At 38.6% G+C, this 19,011-nt stretch overlaps 1 protein-coding gene across 4 annotated transcripts in view; it reads right to left on the bottom strand.

The window, feature by feature from the left end:
- SCN1A (sodium voltage-gated channel alpha subunit 1) overlaps positions 1 to 19,011 on the bottom strand; it is a 92,979-nt gene that overhangs the window by 50,307 nt on the left and 23,661 nt on the right. For all 4 annotated transcript variants that reach the window (XM_030488820.1, XM_030488822.2, XM_030488823.2 and 1 more), the window contains exons 2-3: positions 9,723 to 10,038; positions 3,095 to 3,213 (exon numbers count right to left, since the gene is read on the bottom strand). In XM_030488820.1, the coding sequence (XP_030344680.1) occupies positions 3,095 to 3,213; positions 9,723 to 9,986 (383 nt within the window). In that variant the 5' untranslated portion in view covers positions 9,987 to 10,038. The remainder of the gene's footprint in view (positions 1 to 3,094; positions 3,214 to 9,722; positions 10,039 to 19,011) is intronic.

Below are 19,011 nucleotides of genomic sequence, written 5' to 3'. Positions count from 1 at the left end.
ACACATAGGTAAATGATTCTTTTATGTGATGACTTCTTCATGGAAACATACTGTCTTTTTCATGCTCTCCCATATAGATAATCAGAAGGTTTAGGCACTATACAGCCTCATGCTAATCAATTATTTGATCAGCTGAAGTCTCTTATCGCCTGTGTGGACTTGTTGGAAGATGAAGACTGTAAAAAACAAAGGTTGCCAATTGGTTTCACAGATACCTGCTGGCAGTCAGGCTACACTGAGTACCACTATAATTTCGGCTTCAAAGGCTAGCACAGGGGTACTTAGCAGGTACCATATTTTCTCTAGAGCATTTCTCTGTTCCTTTCTAACACTCCTTGTGCTCTGCATCTCCAGCCACTGCCACCTCCCTTTTTTTGTCTGCTCAACCCATTAGCTATTCTTACCGTTTCATCCTTTCCTACTAATTGCCAAAGTCTGGCCATCTCCCATGACTCTTGTGTTCCCCCCTCAGTTCCACACTCTAACTCAAGTCAGACAGGAAAAAAAACCCCACAACAACCCCAAACCAGAATACCAGGAGGTGAGTCAGCAGAGCATGAAGGGCATAAGAGAAAAATTCATGCTGTTACCAGTTCTTGTAGCTGGTATTACAATAGGAACCAGCAGTGAGGAAAAATCATTGCAGAGGCACACTGTTTCTTTACAGAGGGAGCAACATCTGACCATGTGTCCAAACGCACGTGAGCAGAGCACCCTATACAGAGGCTCAGAGAATTTGGAGGATGTACAGATGAAGGTTTATCAACCAATGTGCCAATTTCATTGTGCTTAACACACATCTTTCACAATGAAAGTGAAAGGCACATTTCTGTTACAAAGGCCAAAATGCCAAAGACTCACCTCAAAACATGAGGGGAGTAGAGTTTATCAATAAAAGTCAGAAGATTATAAAAAATAATAACCAACATTGCTCCCTAATCTTTTCCTTATAGGTGGCTAACCTTGTATAAGCAGTTGAAACCTAAATTACATTATGGAACATATTATGCGGTTCTTAGTTAAACACATACGTATTTGCAGTTTGTACTATACTGAAAAAAAAAAGAAAAAAAGAAAGCTGTGCATCTATTCATATGTTTAAGATTAAATAAATAAATAAATAAAACTCCTTGTCGTAGTTTAAGCCCAGCTGGTAACTCAGAACCTTCGCTCGCTCACTCCCCCCCTTCCTCCCCCCGCTCCTGGAGGGATGGGGAGGAGAATCAAAAGAATGTAACTCCCACGGGTTAAGATAAGAACAGTCCAGTGACTAAGGTATAATACAAAACCACTACTGCTACCACCAATAATAATAATGATAAGGGAAATAACAAGTGATGCACAATACAATTGCTCACCACCCACCAACCAATACCCAGCCCGAACCCAGCAGAGGTCTGGGCCTTCCAGGTAACTCCCCCCAGTTTATATACTGGGCATGACATGCTGTGGTCTAGAATACCCTTTTGGCTAGTCTGGGTCAGGTGTCCTATCTCTGCTTCCTCCTGGCTTCCCGTGCCCCTCCTCACTGGCAGAGCATGAGACTGAAGTCGTTGATCGGGGTAAGCGGTACTTAGCAACAACTGTAAACATCGGTGTGTTATCAGCATTGTTCTCAGGCTAAAGTTGAAAACACAGCACTGCACCAGCTACTAAGAAGGAGAAAAATGACTGCTACTGCTGAACCCAGGACACCCCTACATCTATACCTAAGATAAAAATAGTCCATCCTGTACTTGGGTGGTTGGAAAAGAAGTCAGTCCATATAGTGAAAGGAAACCTCCTCCTATAACAGAGCTAAATTACACGATCACACACAGTAATCAGTTAATAGAAGGAAAAAATATTGGAACTGCAGATTGTTTATTAGAATTGCTTTTGTTCTGACTGCCACCAAGACCAGCTGGATACTCTTTGAATACAAATAGGAGGAACTTAAAACCAAAACCAAACTCAGCAATCAGTACACCAGTAAAAAACATTACCCACAACTAGCACAGATGCAGCCATGAGTGTTCATTAGAGGCTTCAATCTGGCAATCTTTGGCTGCCTTTTCTCACCACCACCAATATCATGTCTCCAGGTCTCTGTCAGATCCCTTAGCTGCTGTCCCCGAATGCTCCCTTACTCCACTCCAGACACCTTTCTCCCCTTCTCTCACTGCTTTTATCGGCCAGGAAGCTCAGAGGAAAAGGTCTTCTGAGTCAGCGTCAATTGGCCTTGATTCTTCCTTCTTCCAAAGACCTAGAAGATTGTGCCAGCTGTCTCTAATAATAGGCTTCTGATTTTGACTAACTGTTCAATATTTAAAGTCTTACCGTCACACTGAAATTTTCATTTGGTGACTACTTTTCCCAGTCCTGGGATTTTGCAAAAAAACTGCACCAAACCCTCACCTGCCAGAAATTCCTATCAACCTGTTACGAACGTCAGGGACTAATCCCACATGCCAGTCTAAAACTTTACCTTGCACACCATCCTATCAGTTATGGTCCCCCAGTCTGTCCACCATGTGGACATACAGCCTGCAGGGCAGCTGCCTATGCTTTCTGGCAATGTATTAAATTTGGCAGATTTTTATGGTGCAACTGGAAGGTTTGGTAATGTGAGATTGAACATGCACGAACCAGGCTTCCAGGCACGCTGCTGCAATAGACTATAAAGCTGGTCTTGAGGATGACCTCAGAAGGACCCCTAAAAGACAATATAACCATATCCCTGAGCTAGCTGTTCATGAGCAATTGCATATACACATAATTGCTTGCAAAACTCAAAAAAGAATCTGGAACATAAAAAGAAAAATCAATGTTCAAATAAAACTGAAGAAACTTTTCTGAAAAATGTATCAAAATTCTTAAAACCATCTGCAATTTTGTACAGCAGAAATATTGAAATTGAACAGAATAGCTAAAATGCACCTATATGATATACACATATTTTCTAGTCTTCATAAAACCTTAGCATGTCTTCCACTGTAAAATAAAAATAAAATTATCAGCCTAATAAAAACTTTATTTACAATGAAATAGAAAGGGTGATGAGTTTTCTTAATTTCAGTGCGCAACATTTTGAACAACCATTGAAAAAGGATATGAATGTACCAAGATTTTAATAGCTATTTTTCTAAGAGGATTGAAGGGAGTTAAAATGTACAGAGCAGAGGTGGCACTGAATCGGAAGATTGCCTTCCCTTTATTCAATACTATAAAGGTCTGAAAAAGAGAAAGAAAAGACATTTTATAAGTCTGTATTCACTGCAGATGCTGATTTTAAAACTGTTCCTAGTGACCAATCACCAAAATTGACACTTTTTGAATAGTTAAAACACGAAAACCATTTTTTAAATAGAGTTTGTTTCCAGTACTTACCTGATGTACCTGACATATGAAAATATAATTTTAAATATAGAACATTCAATTCATTAATGTTTTTATACTACTTCTTCATTTAAGAACCTCAGTATATTAATACAATACATTTACATGTGTTTCTTGTAAAAAAAGTGGTGCAGAAATTACTAAAATCATAGTTTTATTTTTCCCATAGAAAACTCCCTCTTCCTATTTGAAATACCATAAGCAGAGAAACCTTACCTGTGGATGTTAATGATATGTTAGTAAGAGAAATCCTTCTAGAAACTGATTTCATAGACTACCCGTTTGTTAATATTTTTTTTTAATTCTAGTCTGTTTCTTGGTATTTGTGCTAAGGAGAGAGAAAATAGCATTAACGCATATAGCCATGATTAGGTAGATCTCTGAGGACTGCGGTCATCTGAATACACCTTACGAGAGGACAGCAAGAGATGCATCCCAGATGACCTCCCCGTACAACTGTGGCTTGAAGATGTGAAACTTTCCCAGAACATACATATTTGTTAAATTTAAATTTTAACAGCTAAAGAGCCTATCAGATTTAGAGAAACTTAGAGGCATGCAAGCTGTACTTCAGCTTACTTCAGTATGCTGCATGCAAGCTTACTTCAGTAGAAAACTCTGTATGCTGAAAGCTTGTCGTTTTTTCTCAAATAGATCTGTGAACCCTACAAACATTGCTTTGCTTCCACTGTAGGCCATCACGGCTGCAACAGCATTAACACTACAGCATGGGAAATGTGGACTGTAAAGTTCAAGCAGAAAAAGAAATCAAAAACACTGCAGAAGGAAGGCTTAGTACCTCAGAAGAAAGCTGCATGTAATGGAAGGGATGATGCAAGGTTTATAGCCTAAATTAGAATGAATTATAGGTACTAATAAGAAGAATCTGCCCAAGAGAAATGTCCAAAATTGTTTTTCTTGTTATGTCAGAATTGTATATTCCATAAATAAGTTGGATGAAGCCTCCTTGTTTTTCATTACATTGCTGACAAAGTGAGTTATAAACTAGAATGCCAGTGGAAGTGTGGGAAAGGGTATGTTGGTCTCTTCTGGTGTCCATGAGACCAAGCAGCACTTGAAGACTGTAAGCAAGTAAGTATTTCTGGCAAGGCTGGCAGAGAGAAAATATGGCAAGGAAGTTTGAGAAGGATGATTCTTCAGTTTGCTTAGATTTGGGAAGCTTAGTACGTACGGACCATGAAAGGGGGGTTGGAACTAGATGATCTTTAAGGGTCCCTTCCAACCCAAACCATTCTATGATTCTATGTGTAGTAATCATATAAAATATGTATTTGATTTCCCCACTTCTGCACAGAAATAGAGAAACTGCGTATGATACTGAAGACAGAGGGATGAAGACTGAGCTAATTTTTCCAAATTACACTTCCAGTTACAGATTACAGACGATAGCAACCTTCAAAGTGTAACTGAAGATGACCTGACCTTAAATGAAGCATTCATTTTAAACACTGAAGGAACCAAGCAGGTGAATGATTTTTTTGGCACAATGTTTTAAAACCTCACATCCCAAGGGGGAAGGTGAATTTCCCCTCCCAGGTCTGTTCCCAGCCCTAGGACTTACAGCTAAGAAGCCTCCAGCTCCCGCTCTTGGCTCTTGTAGCTATGAGGTAGTTGACAAAATACATTAAAAATCACACTCCCTACTAACTTTGTATTTAAGACTACACCACCTACATTTAGTCAACCTACATTTAAAAAAAAAAATCTTTAGACACAAGCATATTAAACGTACATCTCTTTTCTAACCTGCCTTCTGGAAAATAACAGCATGCTGGCACAGCTCCAGTTTCAGTTGGAAGCTGCTGCTATTTTAGCTGTTCTACTTTCTGCTGCCCTGCATAAGTAGAACCAACAAGACATAAATTAACTACCTCAGTTTTAATTTTTCACTCAAAGCATCTTCGTGATCGGAGCCTTCAGAATGACTTTGTTGATCCTCTGACTTGTAGCCTTAAACATGAACTAAAATTGTGGTTTACATCTGGAGAAGAATTTTCATAAAAAATACAGATAACAGCTGATATCCAATCCCTGTGTAACCTTCCCTCCCTGGTAAGTGTGCTATGTCTCACTCCAGTCTCAACCCAGATGCAAGCCAATGTGTAGGCAGTGTGGATGAACATGAAGTATTGTACCCAAAGCTGTCAGGACAAAGTAGACATACACTGAGAAAAGCTAAATAAATTCTAAACAATTTGTAAGATTAGTATTTTTATATGAAGGATTATGTATATTTTTCTAGGCTTAGGTTTTACAAAGTGCTTCAATCATTGTATAAAGGCAGGAAACCTGCTCACATTTGAAGAATTCGAGTGTGAATATAAATTCAAAGAAATCCCCAATGAGAAGTCCCTGATTTGCTGTTTTTGCATCTGTAACCTAACAGAATCCAGTTCTGTAACTTCTGCCATATTATATATAAACCCAGAAACTGTATTCTTAGCAGGGCATAGAAGGAGGAGTAAAGAAGAGTCTATGCTGAACACATGGTCTCCAAGAACCTTTTGGGACAAAGAGTTCCCAAAACCTCATTTCTCCTCTCCTTCCTCCCAGTTAGCTTTAAATGTAGTTTCTGGGAGGCTACATTTAGCAGGCTGACTACTACTCCATTGCATTTCCACTTCCTACAGTTGAATAAACACCATCTAAAACCTCAAAGGGCCTTCTGAAATGCAAGAGGTGACACATTAGTTTCCTGGGAAAAGCCCCAGAGGCAGCTAGAACAAAAGACTCGTGGCATATTGGAAGTTGTAATTTCTTGGTTTCATGGTTATCTTTCGAAACCAACCTTTTTTCTAGCAAGACCTTAATTTTCTGTTTTGCTAAAACTTTTCACTTAGAAATTCTTTCACTTACAACTATACAAAATATCTAAAATCACTAGTGCATTCACCTGTTCTGATGTAACAGTTAAGTAAAGCAATTTTAAAGAATCTTTTTGTTTCTGTAACCCCAAAATCTAGGAGTCCCAGGAGCTAGTGGTTCAATCAGATTAGGGACTGATATTACCAAGTGCCAGGACAAAAGGATGTACCTTTTCTGACAGACATGATTCAACATCCTTCTGGCAAGATGCAGGGCATGGAATGGTAGTCAACAATACTATATCTATATTGTAGCAGGAGAAATGTGAAGTAAGACCCATTTAGTTCCTCATATTCTTTCTCTCCTCTTTAATGTAGCAGCCTAGGTTCAACAGAAAATAGCCAGCCCTCAAAGTATGAAACCAACTGGACCAGATTTTTATGCATGCCTGTAGGTCAGGATCTTAAGGGGGTCCAGCTGATCATTTCTCTACAGACAGTGATGTGAACTTCCTTGATCCTTTGTACAGCAGCTTGAGCACAAACAGGCAGTCACTGTTATACTGGGAACACACTGATTTGCACTTACACAGAAGTGGTAGATGAAAAATTTGTAAGGTCCAAGTTCATTTTTTACTAAATTTTAGATTTACAAAGAGCATTGCAACCATTTAGGATGCTAAACTTCACAGTTCTAAAGACTACTGACAACCACAGACAACATTTCATTATAATAAAATCATAAGAACATAAGGTCAGGTATTGTAACGTATTGTATTATATTCTAATAAAATAATTATGTTCCAAGGGTACTGTTGCTGGCATTAAGGCTATCTGTGATATAGAGTAAATCAATAATGCTATCATGTGTGTAAATTTGCTACAATGGGTTGGTCTATTGTCAAACAGCAGTTGTCAATTTTTTCTTTTTCCTTTCACCCTCAGATTAATATTGGGCTTGAATATGTCCTCTTTAGTTGTAGATTTTGCATAGAAGAGCAGTTACAAAACCATAAAACTAGCACATCTATCTGGTTTTGTTTCTCTTAGAAGGTTTTCCCATTTTTAACTTTTCATCTCAGAGCTACCTTATCCAGAAATTAAGGCTCTTACCAGCTCAACACATTTTTTTATTCCTGTCTTATTCTGTATTAAACTGTATGAGGTCATGGCACGCACATGCATGACACTATTGCTTAGAAAACGGGACCCAAAGAGGAAATGCAAAACACTCCAGGTGATGTTTCAGTATTCAATGAATGCAAAAATACAGTGAATTTGTTCAATATTGCTATAATAAAATAGGAAAACAAGCAAACAAAAAATCCCCCCAAAACCTCAATGGGCTGCAATACTTGCATATGAGGCAAATAATGGATGATTTCATTTATGACCCAAATTTGGAATAGAAAAGATATTCCTAAAATTCTTGTACAGGTTTCCTGAATAAATAGTGTGACCATGCTCATTAGTATAATTTGATCAGTGCTGTGGGTAATCATTTCTATTTCCTATTTGAAAGTTTGGAAGCCAAACTGATATATTTCTGTTGATAAATCAGTTTATGCAGATATCTAAATAGAGTTCTGAACCAACATACCGTCTGCTGTTCCTAACCCTTTCTTGCAAATAAGTATTTTCCTTCATTCTAGTGTTTTCTGTTAGATCCATATAATTTCAGATAGATGATTCCCCAGGCAAAGATGTAAAATCTCTAACCATCATGCACCCTCACTGGGTGAGGGTGTGCTGATTGACTCCTTGGCTTTACAAGGTAAAGTTCAGAGAGGGATAAAGAGAAAGCTAAATGGTACAGAGGTAAATGCATTGAGCATTAAGAGTCCTTCACATCTTCCAGAGATGTTAACTTTTTCTTCAGGCTTTTCTCAAACAATTTTTCCTTCTGAGACTTGCAGGAGAATCAGCTACTACCAATACTCTCAAAAGACAAAACAAGATAAAAGCCTTTCCAGAATTCACATACAGCTAGATAAAAAAAATACAGGAATTAGATATTTTAAAGTAACTTTGACTGTAAAATTGAAATAGACATTGAATTTCTCTTAGGAAAGTCTATTTTCCTTATACTGAAGGAAGAAAAACTGGAGAGAATTGTAGTGTGTGAAAAATTTTTTCTTGTATTTGACTGACAGGGCTGTTTCTATTTCTGTCCTGTAGAACATTAAAGCATGCACATAGAGAAGATTTGTGGACTTCAGCACAAAGAAGAGAATACCAGAGGGTATGTGACAAACCCACAAAAGTTATTTAGTGTGCAAATGAAAAGATTCTTCCTTCAAATAGTGCAGGAGCTTGGCTGAATATGTTCAGCTGGTTCCATTCCATTTCTTCCAGCTCTATCATCAGACCTGGCTGATGTCGTAAGTTTTCAGCTCTATCTGTGAAGGGACTGAAAAGGTCTTCTGTTTCTAAGGGCTCCCAGAGGCTTACCTGTAAATCATACCTATTATATGTCTGTTTTCACTGTAAGACGCACAAGACAGACTGATTTGACTATAAAGATCCAAGATGAGCTGTGGGCAGGTAGGGATATAATTATAGGTGATCTTCTACCACAAACAGACACAATCAGTACAGAACTATACAAGGCCAGCTTTCATAGAAACGCATCTTTTATCTTTGTAAAAGTAGCGTTAGGATTTAAAGATAAATCTTCATACTCCGTGAATGGCAGATAAAGGCTCTTTCAGAGGCATCAAATAATAAAGACAAAAATATTGTTCTTTTACATAGTATTTTCTCTCTTGTCAAAAAAAGATTCCTAAATCACATAAAATTTAGCGAGGTAAGACACTTAGAACACAGCACTTTTGGAAAATCAAAATAACTCCTGTCTTGATATTGATTTTCATAATCACAGTATCTGATAATTAACGTATCACCCAAGCTAGCTACCACAATAAACCATGAGCCTTTTCTGCTATATATGGGCTGCGTGACATAATCATCCTGAAAGGATTCCAGGGCTTTTCAAGGCCAGTTCCACCAGAAATTTTTAAATAAGTTTTACACTCTCTTTATGGCATTTTCTGCTTATCTGTATGTTTCTCTACTGATTCCATAAATTTCTTAGGAATTTGCTATCAAAGCAGATTTCTGGGAAGAAAATGTGCTTTGATAAAATGAAAATAAAAATAATAAAACAACCCATTTATTTTTAAGTGCTTTCATTTATGCTATGTTGGAATGTTCATGTACACAGTGTTGATATAAATTCAATTATATCAAAGGAATAAATTTTTATGTAAATGAAAAGGATGCTTTCTGGAAAGCAGAAAGTATATGCATTGCTGGCATCAAACATTTTCTGCTCTTGTTATACATCTATTCCTTTAGCAATGCTCAAGTATTTCCACATTATTAGAATGACATTTTCCTACATGGTTGTGAATTGACAGACTGAAGCAACAAGTTATATGACCCACTCCACGAAAATGAAATGAACATGATGAAGCGCTCCAAACACTGACATATGAACAGGATCAATACCAGACTCACTTTTTTATTGATGTAATATGGGTCCATGTCTTCCAAGGGCTCAGACACCATTCCTGGAGGTATGTCCCCATAGATAAATGGAAGTGTTTTTCCTGCCTCCAAATCACTGTTTGGCTTCGGCCCATTTTCATCATCATCTTTACGATCTTGTTTAGGATTCTTAGCTTTTTCTGCAGCAATGCGTTGTTCAATAGCTGCAAGAGACTCTCTAGTGAAGTATTGGAAGCTGTCTGGTCCTGGTGGTACAAGCACTGACTGCTCCATCTTTTCATCCTGCACATTTTAATTACCATTTATTCTTCTGCATAGGAAAATACTAAAAGAAAGCAGAAAAAAAAAAAAAAAACAAACGTTAAAATCACCAAGTAAGAAAGAGAAAACATTTAAGTGCTTTCATTTATGCTATGTTGGAATGTTCATGTAGAGAGTGTTGAAAATTATGTAAAAAAGATAAAATAAGCAGTTGGTAATTTGACCTTTGTAAGAGGCATTTATATGGCTCTTATGCTAGTTACATAAACTGCAAGAATTTCTCAACTCTAGGATTAAAATGGGGTTTTTTTACTCCAAATAAACAAAACCATGATACTTAAAAGCAGTCAAATACATTCTTTCCTCATAACCCTAATTATTTTAAAATCACCTCCCACTCCTCAGGAATCAATCAGGATTATATTGGTAACTATAAACAGCACAATTCATCAGACCTAATGCAGAAATTTCCACTGAGTTCAGCAAGAGTATCAGAAAACAAGCACTGCAGAATCAGAATTTTTTAAAAACAAATAAAAATAACCTCTGAGTATTATGAAGTAGTAAAGTAGTGGTTCCAAGTAAGTCTTTGCACAGGTAGTTATTCTAGATAATAGGAAGAATAATTGCCTATTTTAATTTCAATTTAACTGCTACTATATATTTGGTTCTTTATTCAATAGCTGTAACTGGATAAATCTGAAAGTCCTTGAATATACATATTTATTTATATATTGAACTGAGAAAATAAACTCAGCAGGGTATCTTTCATGCTACTGAATAATTTTCTAATGACATGAAACATACAGATGAAATGTATACTTGGACACACAATGGTGCATATATCCCTTATGCCTGAATGTAAAGAGATATTTTCAGTCCCTACCCGTTACTGGGGTCCTTGCGGAATGATCAGTCAGCCTTTCAGGAGGCTTAAGGGTCAATGCAGGTCAGTACTCATTTAAATTAGCTAGAGATATGGAATGACAGAGAAATAAGAATATAAAAGATAGTTGGGGAAAAACATATTAAACGAAGCAAAAGGTGACAAACAAAACCAGGTCTTATGGAAAGAAGCAGAAAAAAATAAGGAAAATAGAGTAAGAAATGGAAACAAGAGACTGTAAGTGAATGTAGAAAGAATATGAGGTGAAAGTGAAGAATGAGAGAAGGAAAAAATAGGAAGACTGGAAGATTAGTTGTATAAAAATGCAGAGGTGAAAATAAAGAATAATAAAAAAGTAGGTGGAAGAATGGAATACTGGGAAAGGAGCTGGAAGGGAAGCAGGAAGGGTTAAAATTTTTTCTAAGGAGAAGTCAATAAGGAAAATAAAAAATTAGATGAGAAATAAATGGAGAAGAAAGAAAATCATAGCTGGGAAATTAAAAAGAAGGTCACTAAAACATATTAAGTAATAAACCTCTAATCCTCTAGATCATTAATTCCAGGGTAATCACACATATATATTCAGTAGTGGAATATAGTGGAGAAAAAAAAGAAAGAGGGTTCAAAGTGCTTACGGGCACTATAACCCCAATTTCTTTTATTTCTCAGAAAAATTAAAAAAACATATTTCATTCAGGTGTATAGAATCATCACTCACAATCAGAGGAATGACTTCTGAAGAATTGAGGTGGCAGATTTCTCACTGAAAAAAAATTAAAGGAGCTCATCTCCTTTAACTGCGAAAAACGCAGTTTTCATCCATGCAGAGTGTAGACTCATGCCAGAAACAGTTATCTAAATCCTTCCCTTCTTTTTAATCCTGAAACGAAATGGAATCATCCTGTTCTCTCTCCCTTAGGGGGGGGGAAAGAATATAAGAAAGTGTAGCTCAACCACCAAGGATTTAAAATCTTGTCATACTCCACACAGAAAGTATCCTGCAGACATCCCCCAGCTTCATGGGTCTGTTTACTTCTGCGGATGGACTTTTCAGTCTCTTAACTACTGAACAGTTAGAAACTCAGTTTGTACACTCTGACATTATTTCTTAATGTTCAATTCCACCTTATGGATTTTTGGAAAGGAGAAAAAACTACTAGTCACACCACTGACCTTGCTGATCCCCAAACCGATCCCTGTAAGTGGCACTGTAGTTTGGGAAACAGATCTCATACTAAGCCACTATTCAAATATTATGGGAGCCACAGCTGTAGGTGGATACTACTTGCTCTGTGGGCTTCAGGGAGATACACATATTCAAGACAGACAGTCAGGCTCTCTTCTCTGCTCAGCTTATTTGGCAAAGGAAGGGACAAAGACCTCTTCTCTTCTCTTCTCTTCTCTTCTCTTCTCTTCTCTTCTCTTCTCTTCTCTTCTCTTCTCTTCTCTTCTCTTCTCTTCTCTTCTCTTCTCTTCTCTTCTCTTCTCTTCTCTTCTCTTCTCTTCTCTTCTCTTCTCTTCTGTTCTTTCTCTTCTCCTCTCCTCTCCTCTCCTCTCCTCTCCTCTCCTCTCCTCTCCTCTCCTCTCCTCTCCTCTCCTCTCCTCTCCTCTCCTCTCCTCTCCTCTCCTCTCCTCTCCTCTCCTCTCCTCTCCTCTCCTCTCCTCTCCTCTCCTCTCCGGCACTAGCAAATGAAGCTATGCAGCCACATTTGCCTTTCTTTCTCCTTGTGAGACCCAGGAGGTTGGTTTTCCCCTTTGCCATTTTTTCTGTGAAAGTTCCCTTTGTTGTCCAAAACCCCCATGGTATATGGCACTCAGTGTTCCCTGCCACAGTGGACAGTGAGGGCACAGCAAGCCAAACAAGTTCTTGCACAGTGGAAAGGAGTTACTGGACAGTAGCAAGGGCAATCTCATGTTTTGAAGAGGATGAAAATGGACAACTAGCAAGCTGTCAACAAAGATGAGCTCTGAAACCCTATGGTGCTCCATTAGGATTACCTTCTAGTTCAGCTGAGTGTCCCCAGTTGACATGCAGAACAAGAAGGTAAGCCTGCGGGATTTGCCTGCAGATGCACAGAAGCAAGCTACTTCATAGCCATTAATTACTCTGCAAAAACATTTGGTTCAGCTACTGTGTTTACATTCCGAATTTAAAACCAACAAATGCTGTGGTCTTTTCTGATAACATCCATGTTTTTTCCTCTAGAAAGGAACTTCACTTTTTTTTCCTATAATTAATCCTAGAATATTCTCAGGTCTGTCAAATGTACATAGAGCTAAGCTAGATATACACTCGTAGATGTATCTAAATCTAAGTAGGCTGTACTTAACAAAATGTTTCAGGAAAATTTATGGAAGTTAAATACTTTTAATCCTCTATTTAGCAGATTAAAGGATGATATTCCAGATACTTTTTCCTTTTCTTCATGCATTTCCATAAGTCTTCAGAATTGCAAATAGCAGTCTTCTAAAAATGTAAAAGTCAATTTGAAATACATACTATATTCACTACAGACTTAACGCCAAATCACTTACATCTCCCATATCACAGTGGTTAATGGAAACGTTTGTATTTCCTTTATTATGGTTGAAGAATTTATTCTTACTTATCTGTGTAGGGTATGGACAAAAATTGATACCAGGCCAGTTAATCAACTGATATCCTGTTTTCTATCAAGTGATTTTTAAAATATTAATTGAATAACTACACATTGCTTACACAATCCAAATGGACTTCTTTTTATTACTTTAGTGTAGCACTGGTAATTCAACAGAGGAAAGAATATAAGAATACAGAAAATATAAATTTCTTACGAAGTTCTTTCCTACTCTCCTTCTGGAGTGAATGAAATTTTTCTTTCCTTTATCTCCAACCGTGTCTGAGTGACTTTCTTATGAGCAGTGTATCAGTAGGCAAAACATTTCAAATTCTGGAAAAAAAGGTACTCAGAATATTTGAGAATAGAATCATTCTGTTTCTTCTGAAATTACCCAGGCAAAGAATATTCATATATACCTTGTAGTATACATTGTTGTAAGCCAGGTAATTCCTGAGCACACTCAGTGTACTTTGTGTGCATGGACAACCTGTAAACCGTATGCAGAATAAGCCTGAATAAATTTTGCAGGTGAAATAAAGGGACATGTCAGCAAATGATGGAGAGATATTGCCTTATCTAACAATGATTCCAAACCAGTTGCCTTTGAAGAAGTCAATTAGACAATACATAATTCTGAAAAAGCAACAGGTTTGAACAAGAAGATTTCCTAACCTGATAAGCATTTGGTTTACTGTTACCTTTCATGTTCTTCATCCCTTTTTAACAAATAGTGACAAGAGTTTCTGGAGAGTTTGGTGAGGAGAACCTTAGCATACAGGTAGAACTACAGTACTGCAAATGCCTAGATTTCAGCAAGCTAATTTCTTTATATCATCCATACACTTAAATTTAAAACTGTAACTTGCTTTAATGTTTGATCTTCTGTGATGACACCCACAAACTAAAATTTAGCTTCTGTTTGCCACAGAATATACTGAATGTTGGACCCTATGTTCTAGAAATGTAGGAATTTGTTTGTAACAGATCAGTTCCAACTTTGCAGTACAGGTCTGGTTCAGCTTTTTACTTGCATCTATACAAACACTTCTATAAAGCCTTCCATGATCACCTTTATATCCACATGCTGAAATCAAACCTGATCTCTAAAAAATTACTTTTTTCCTACCTCTCCCTCCATGCTTCTGGCACCAAATTTCTCAATGTAATTTTCAGCCAGCATTTAATTTTACTCAATTACCATGGCAATATGATTAACTTCAAAAAAGCTATAGCTTCCCAGATTTACCATATAGCAATGTGTCATGTACGCCAAGTGAGGTCTCACAAGAGCAGAATAGAAGGGCAGGATCACCTCGTTCGACCTGCTGGTCACACTTCTTTTGATGCGGCCCAGGATCCAGTTGGCTTTCTGGGCTGCAAGTGCACACTGAAGCTGGCTCATGTTCAGTTTCTGACCAACCAACACCCCCAAGTCCTCCTCCACAGGGCTGCTCTGAATCTCTTCTCTGCCCAGCCTGTAGCTGTGCCTGGGATTGCCTCGACCCAGGTGTAGGACCTTGCACTTCGCTATGTTGAACTTCATGAGGCTGGCATTGGCCCACCTCTCAAGCGTGTCAAGGTCCCTCTGGATGGCATCCCTTCCCTCCAGCGTATCAACCGAACCACACAGCTTAGTGTCATCGGCAAACTTACTGAGAGCACACTCAATTCCACTGTTCACGTCACCGACAAAGATGTTGAACAAGATCAGTCCCAACTCTAACCCCTGAGGGACACCACTCATTACCAGTCTCCAGTTGGACGTTGAGCCATTGACCACAACTCTTTGCGTGCGGCCATCCAGCCAATTCTTTATCCACTGAGTGGTCCACCCATCAAATTGATGCCTCTCCAGTTTAGAGACAAGGATGTCGTGTGGGACAGTGTCAAATGCTTTGCACAAGTCCAGGTAGATGACATCAACTGCTTTGCCCCCAGTTCTGTAGCCCCATCATAGAAGGCCACCAAATCGGTCAGGCAGGATTTCCCCGTAGTGAAACCATGTTGGCTGTCACCAACCAACTCATTGTTTTTCATGTGCCCTAGCCTGGTTTCCAGGAGAATTTGCTCCATGATCCTGCCAGGCACAGAAGTGAGATTGACTGGTCTATAGTTTCCCGGGTCTTCCATTTTCCCTTTCTTAAAAATGGGAGTTATATTTCCCTTTTTCCAGTCATCGAGAGCTCCACCTGACCACCATGACTTTTCAAATATGATGGACAGTGGCTTAGCAACTTCATTCAGCAGCTCCTTCAGGACCTGTGGGTGGATTTCATCAGGTCCCATGGACTTGTGCACGTTCAGGTTCTTAAGATTGATCTCAAACCTGATCCTCTCCTACAGTGGGCCTCATTCTCACAGTCCCTGCCTCTGCCTTCCAAGACTTGCCAGTGAAGACTGAGGTAAAGAAGTCATTGAGAACCTCAGCCTTCTCCAAATCCAGGGTAGCCAGTTATCCTGTTTCCTTCTGGAGAGGGCCAACATTACCCCTAGTTTGTCTTTTGTTTGCTACATACGTATAGAAGCCCTTCCTGTTGTCTTTCACATCCCTTGCCAGACTCAATTCTAACTGGGCCTCAGCTTTCCTGACCTGATCCCTAGATTCCCAGACAACATCTCTGTATTCTTCCCAGGCCACCTGTCCTTGTCGCTTCCACCTTCTATAAGCTTCCTTTTTCCTTCTGAGTTTTCACAGCAGCTCCTTATCCATCCATGGAGGCCTCCTGGCATTCTTGCCCCTTTTCTTTCTTGTTGGGATGCAAAGCTCCTGAGCTTGGAGCAGGTGATCCTTGAATATCTGCCAGCATTCTGGCTCTCTAGGGCTTTATCCCATGGAACCTCACTGAGCTTGTTCCTGAAGATGCCAAAGTCTGCTCTCTTGAAGTCCAGGGCAGTGAGCTTGCTGCGTGCCCTTCTCGCTGTCCTGAGGATCTTGAACTCCACCATCTCACGATCACTGCAGCCAAGGCTGCCTTGGAGCATCACATTCCCCACCAGCCCCTCCCTGTTGGTGAGCATGAGGTCAGGCATGACACCTCTCCTTGTCAGCCCCTCTATCACTTGCAAGAGCAAGTTGCCTTCCACACAATTGAGGAACCTCCTGGATTGCTTGTGCTGGGCCGTACCGTCCCTCTAATAGATATCGGGGTGGGTGAAGGTTGAAGACTCCCATGAGGACAAGGGCCAAAATTTTGCATGCACTGGAAGTAGTGGTGAATTAATACTTATGCTTCCCGTGACCCACTGGTTTTTTTTGGGTTTTTTATTCCCCAATTTCTCAATTTGATTAAAGACTAGTAAGACTAGATTTGTACACTGCCACATGATGCAATCTGAGATGCAATGCTAGTGCAGCTGTGGTTTGCTGGGTGTGAATGTGTGTCCAAAATGAAGTGGAAAGATGAGTGCAAAAGGGAACGTGCATGAATCTTTCAACAAATACATTGCACATTCTTTTTTCTACTACTTGCAGAATTAATGACTCACAGGACTCTTCATTATATACATCAAAAATGTGATATGTCATGCTTGGAGATGTAAGAAATAAGTCATCTCTCAACATGAATAGAAAGTAAAAATGACACTAAATAGAATCAAGTATTAAGATACTAGCAAATGAAACTGGACTGTTTTTGCTGCCTCGTTAATCTCCCTTTGAATTTCAGGATGGCAACCTTAAATGTCTCTACAGACTGCTGCTTCGTTGTACTTTTCAGCATTGTGAAACTGATTGGTAAGGGAAAACTCAGGCAAAAGAATTCTGCTAGAGTTAGCAGAATTTAATCTTTGCCCTTCACTTTGCCCTTGCCTTGTGACACATATTATGGTTTTGCTTTTGGCATAAACTAACAAATCAGTTCTGTTAAAAATCATGCATCTCACTATTTTGAGAAGGATTATCAGAGTAGTAAACAGTAGCATTAATATTTTGAAGTGCTGTAGATGCAATGATGTAACATTGGTCACTGCATTTTTTATAAAAAGACTAACTAGGTATTAGCGAGGTTATCAGTGATAAGCCCTGGAAAAGGCACCTGGCTCATTTAAGGCACAGCTAACAGATCACAGCTACTGCAAAATAAAGATAAATCAGTGAATGTACATGTAAACTCACAGAGCCCAAATCTCTGTGTTATATTACTTTTTATTGTTTATTGGCACAGTTTATCATAATTTTTGATTTATCAACTACTCATTATGATTCTCAACTTCAAAATATAAAATAATTATTACCTTTGTCAAAGTGTGGTTTGTGGGAAGAAAGGAAGTTGCAGTATGGCAAACTACTGCAATTTTTTATGAGGCCTTAGCTAAGGAGAAACCCCTGTTCCTTTCTTCACAGAATTGAGCCTGTATCTGGCCTGTTTATCTCCATTTTAGGGCTACTACAACTAGAAAAGGTAGGTAGGATATCCAAAGCAACATACTTGGCAGAGAGACAGAAATCAGATTAGAATATTTGAACTATGCAGCTTTTTATGTCTCTGTGTAGCTCATATATAAAATTAAATTCAATTCTCACAGACAGCTGTATGAGGGAAACATGCATATTATAGACTGATAATAGGATTCTCCCACATATTTCGTCACCATCATTTTGATGTTCCCTCTCAGCATGGATAGTGCAGATCTGGGCACAAGGACCTGCTTGCATTAGATTACTTGGACTTGGCTAACTATATTTAATGCATATTAATTTTAAATAAAGGGTAGGTAAATTAATACTGCAAGCATCAGAATAGGGTGCATACCTATGCACTGAGATATAAATGAATTATCTGAAATATTGGAAGCAATCAAATAGTATACACTAACTCAAGTGACAGCCTGTGTTTTGCAGGTAGGTATTTCCATTACCTAACCTGATACACAGCAAGGTTATTGGCATAGGCCAAGAGTCACAGAAGAGGTGAGATGAGGAAAGAGGATGACTATTTAGCTGCAAAGAGCCACGAGTAGCTATGTGGTTTAGGAAGGCAGTTTAATGCCCCCAGTCTAGGTTGCCCAACAGCCAGAAAGCAAAATGGTGAGAGACAGGAAATATAGCTAATATCTATGATATCCATGCTGTTGTATAATCTCGTTACATGAGTATCTATGCTCAACTCCCTGTCAGCTCCAGGGAATTCAAAAACACATTTTCCACCAATCAGCAAAATTCTTACACTACCATGGGCAACAGACCATCTGATCTCTCTTTGTAGTGTTCTGCCATTCACTGTTACAGGAATGAAATCAAGATTAATGGGATAGAAAGAAAGACCATAAGAAAACATAAGCTTGACATCTTAAAGGTAAGCTTTCATTTGGGAAGGCAATCATGTCTTCTGGTCCCTTCTCCTAGAGCTATTTCTCTATTACATCTAATAAATTCACTTGAGAATAGCCAGTTGAAATTTGCCAGAGGTGTATTCATAGTTGTGAAGAAAAAGATTAGGAGTACCTATGGGAAAATAGGGTTTAGTTCTAGTTTTCACTCTCAGTGTCCTCAATTCAGGAAGAAAATACAGACCTCAGTTTTGAAAAACAAAACAAACAAACAAACCCCAAG

This window comes from Strigops habroptila, chromosome 5, assembly GCF_004027225.2.
Source record: "Strigops habroptila isolate Jane chromosome 5, bStrHab1.2.pri, whole genome shotgun sequence".
Lineage (NCBI taxonomy): Eukaryota > Metazoa > Chordata > Aves > Psittaciformes > Psittacidae > Strigops > Strigops habroptila.
This window is presented reverse-complemented; position numbering and strand designations above follow the sequence as displayed.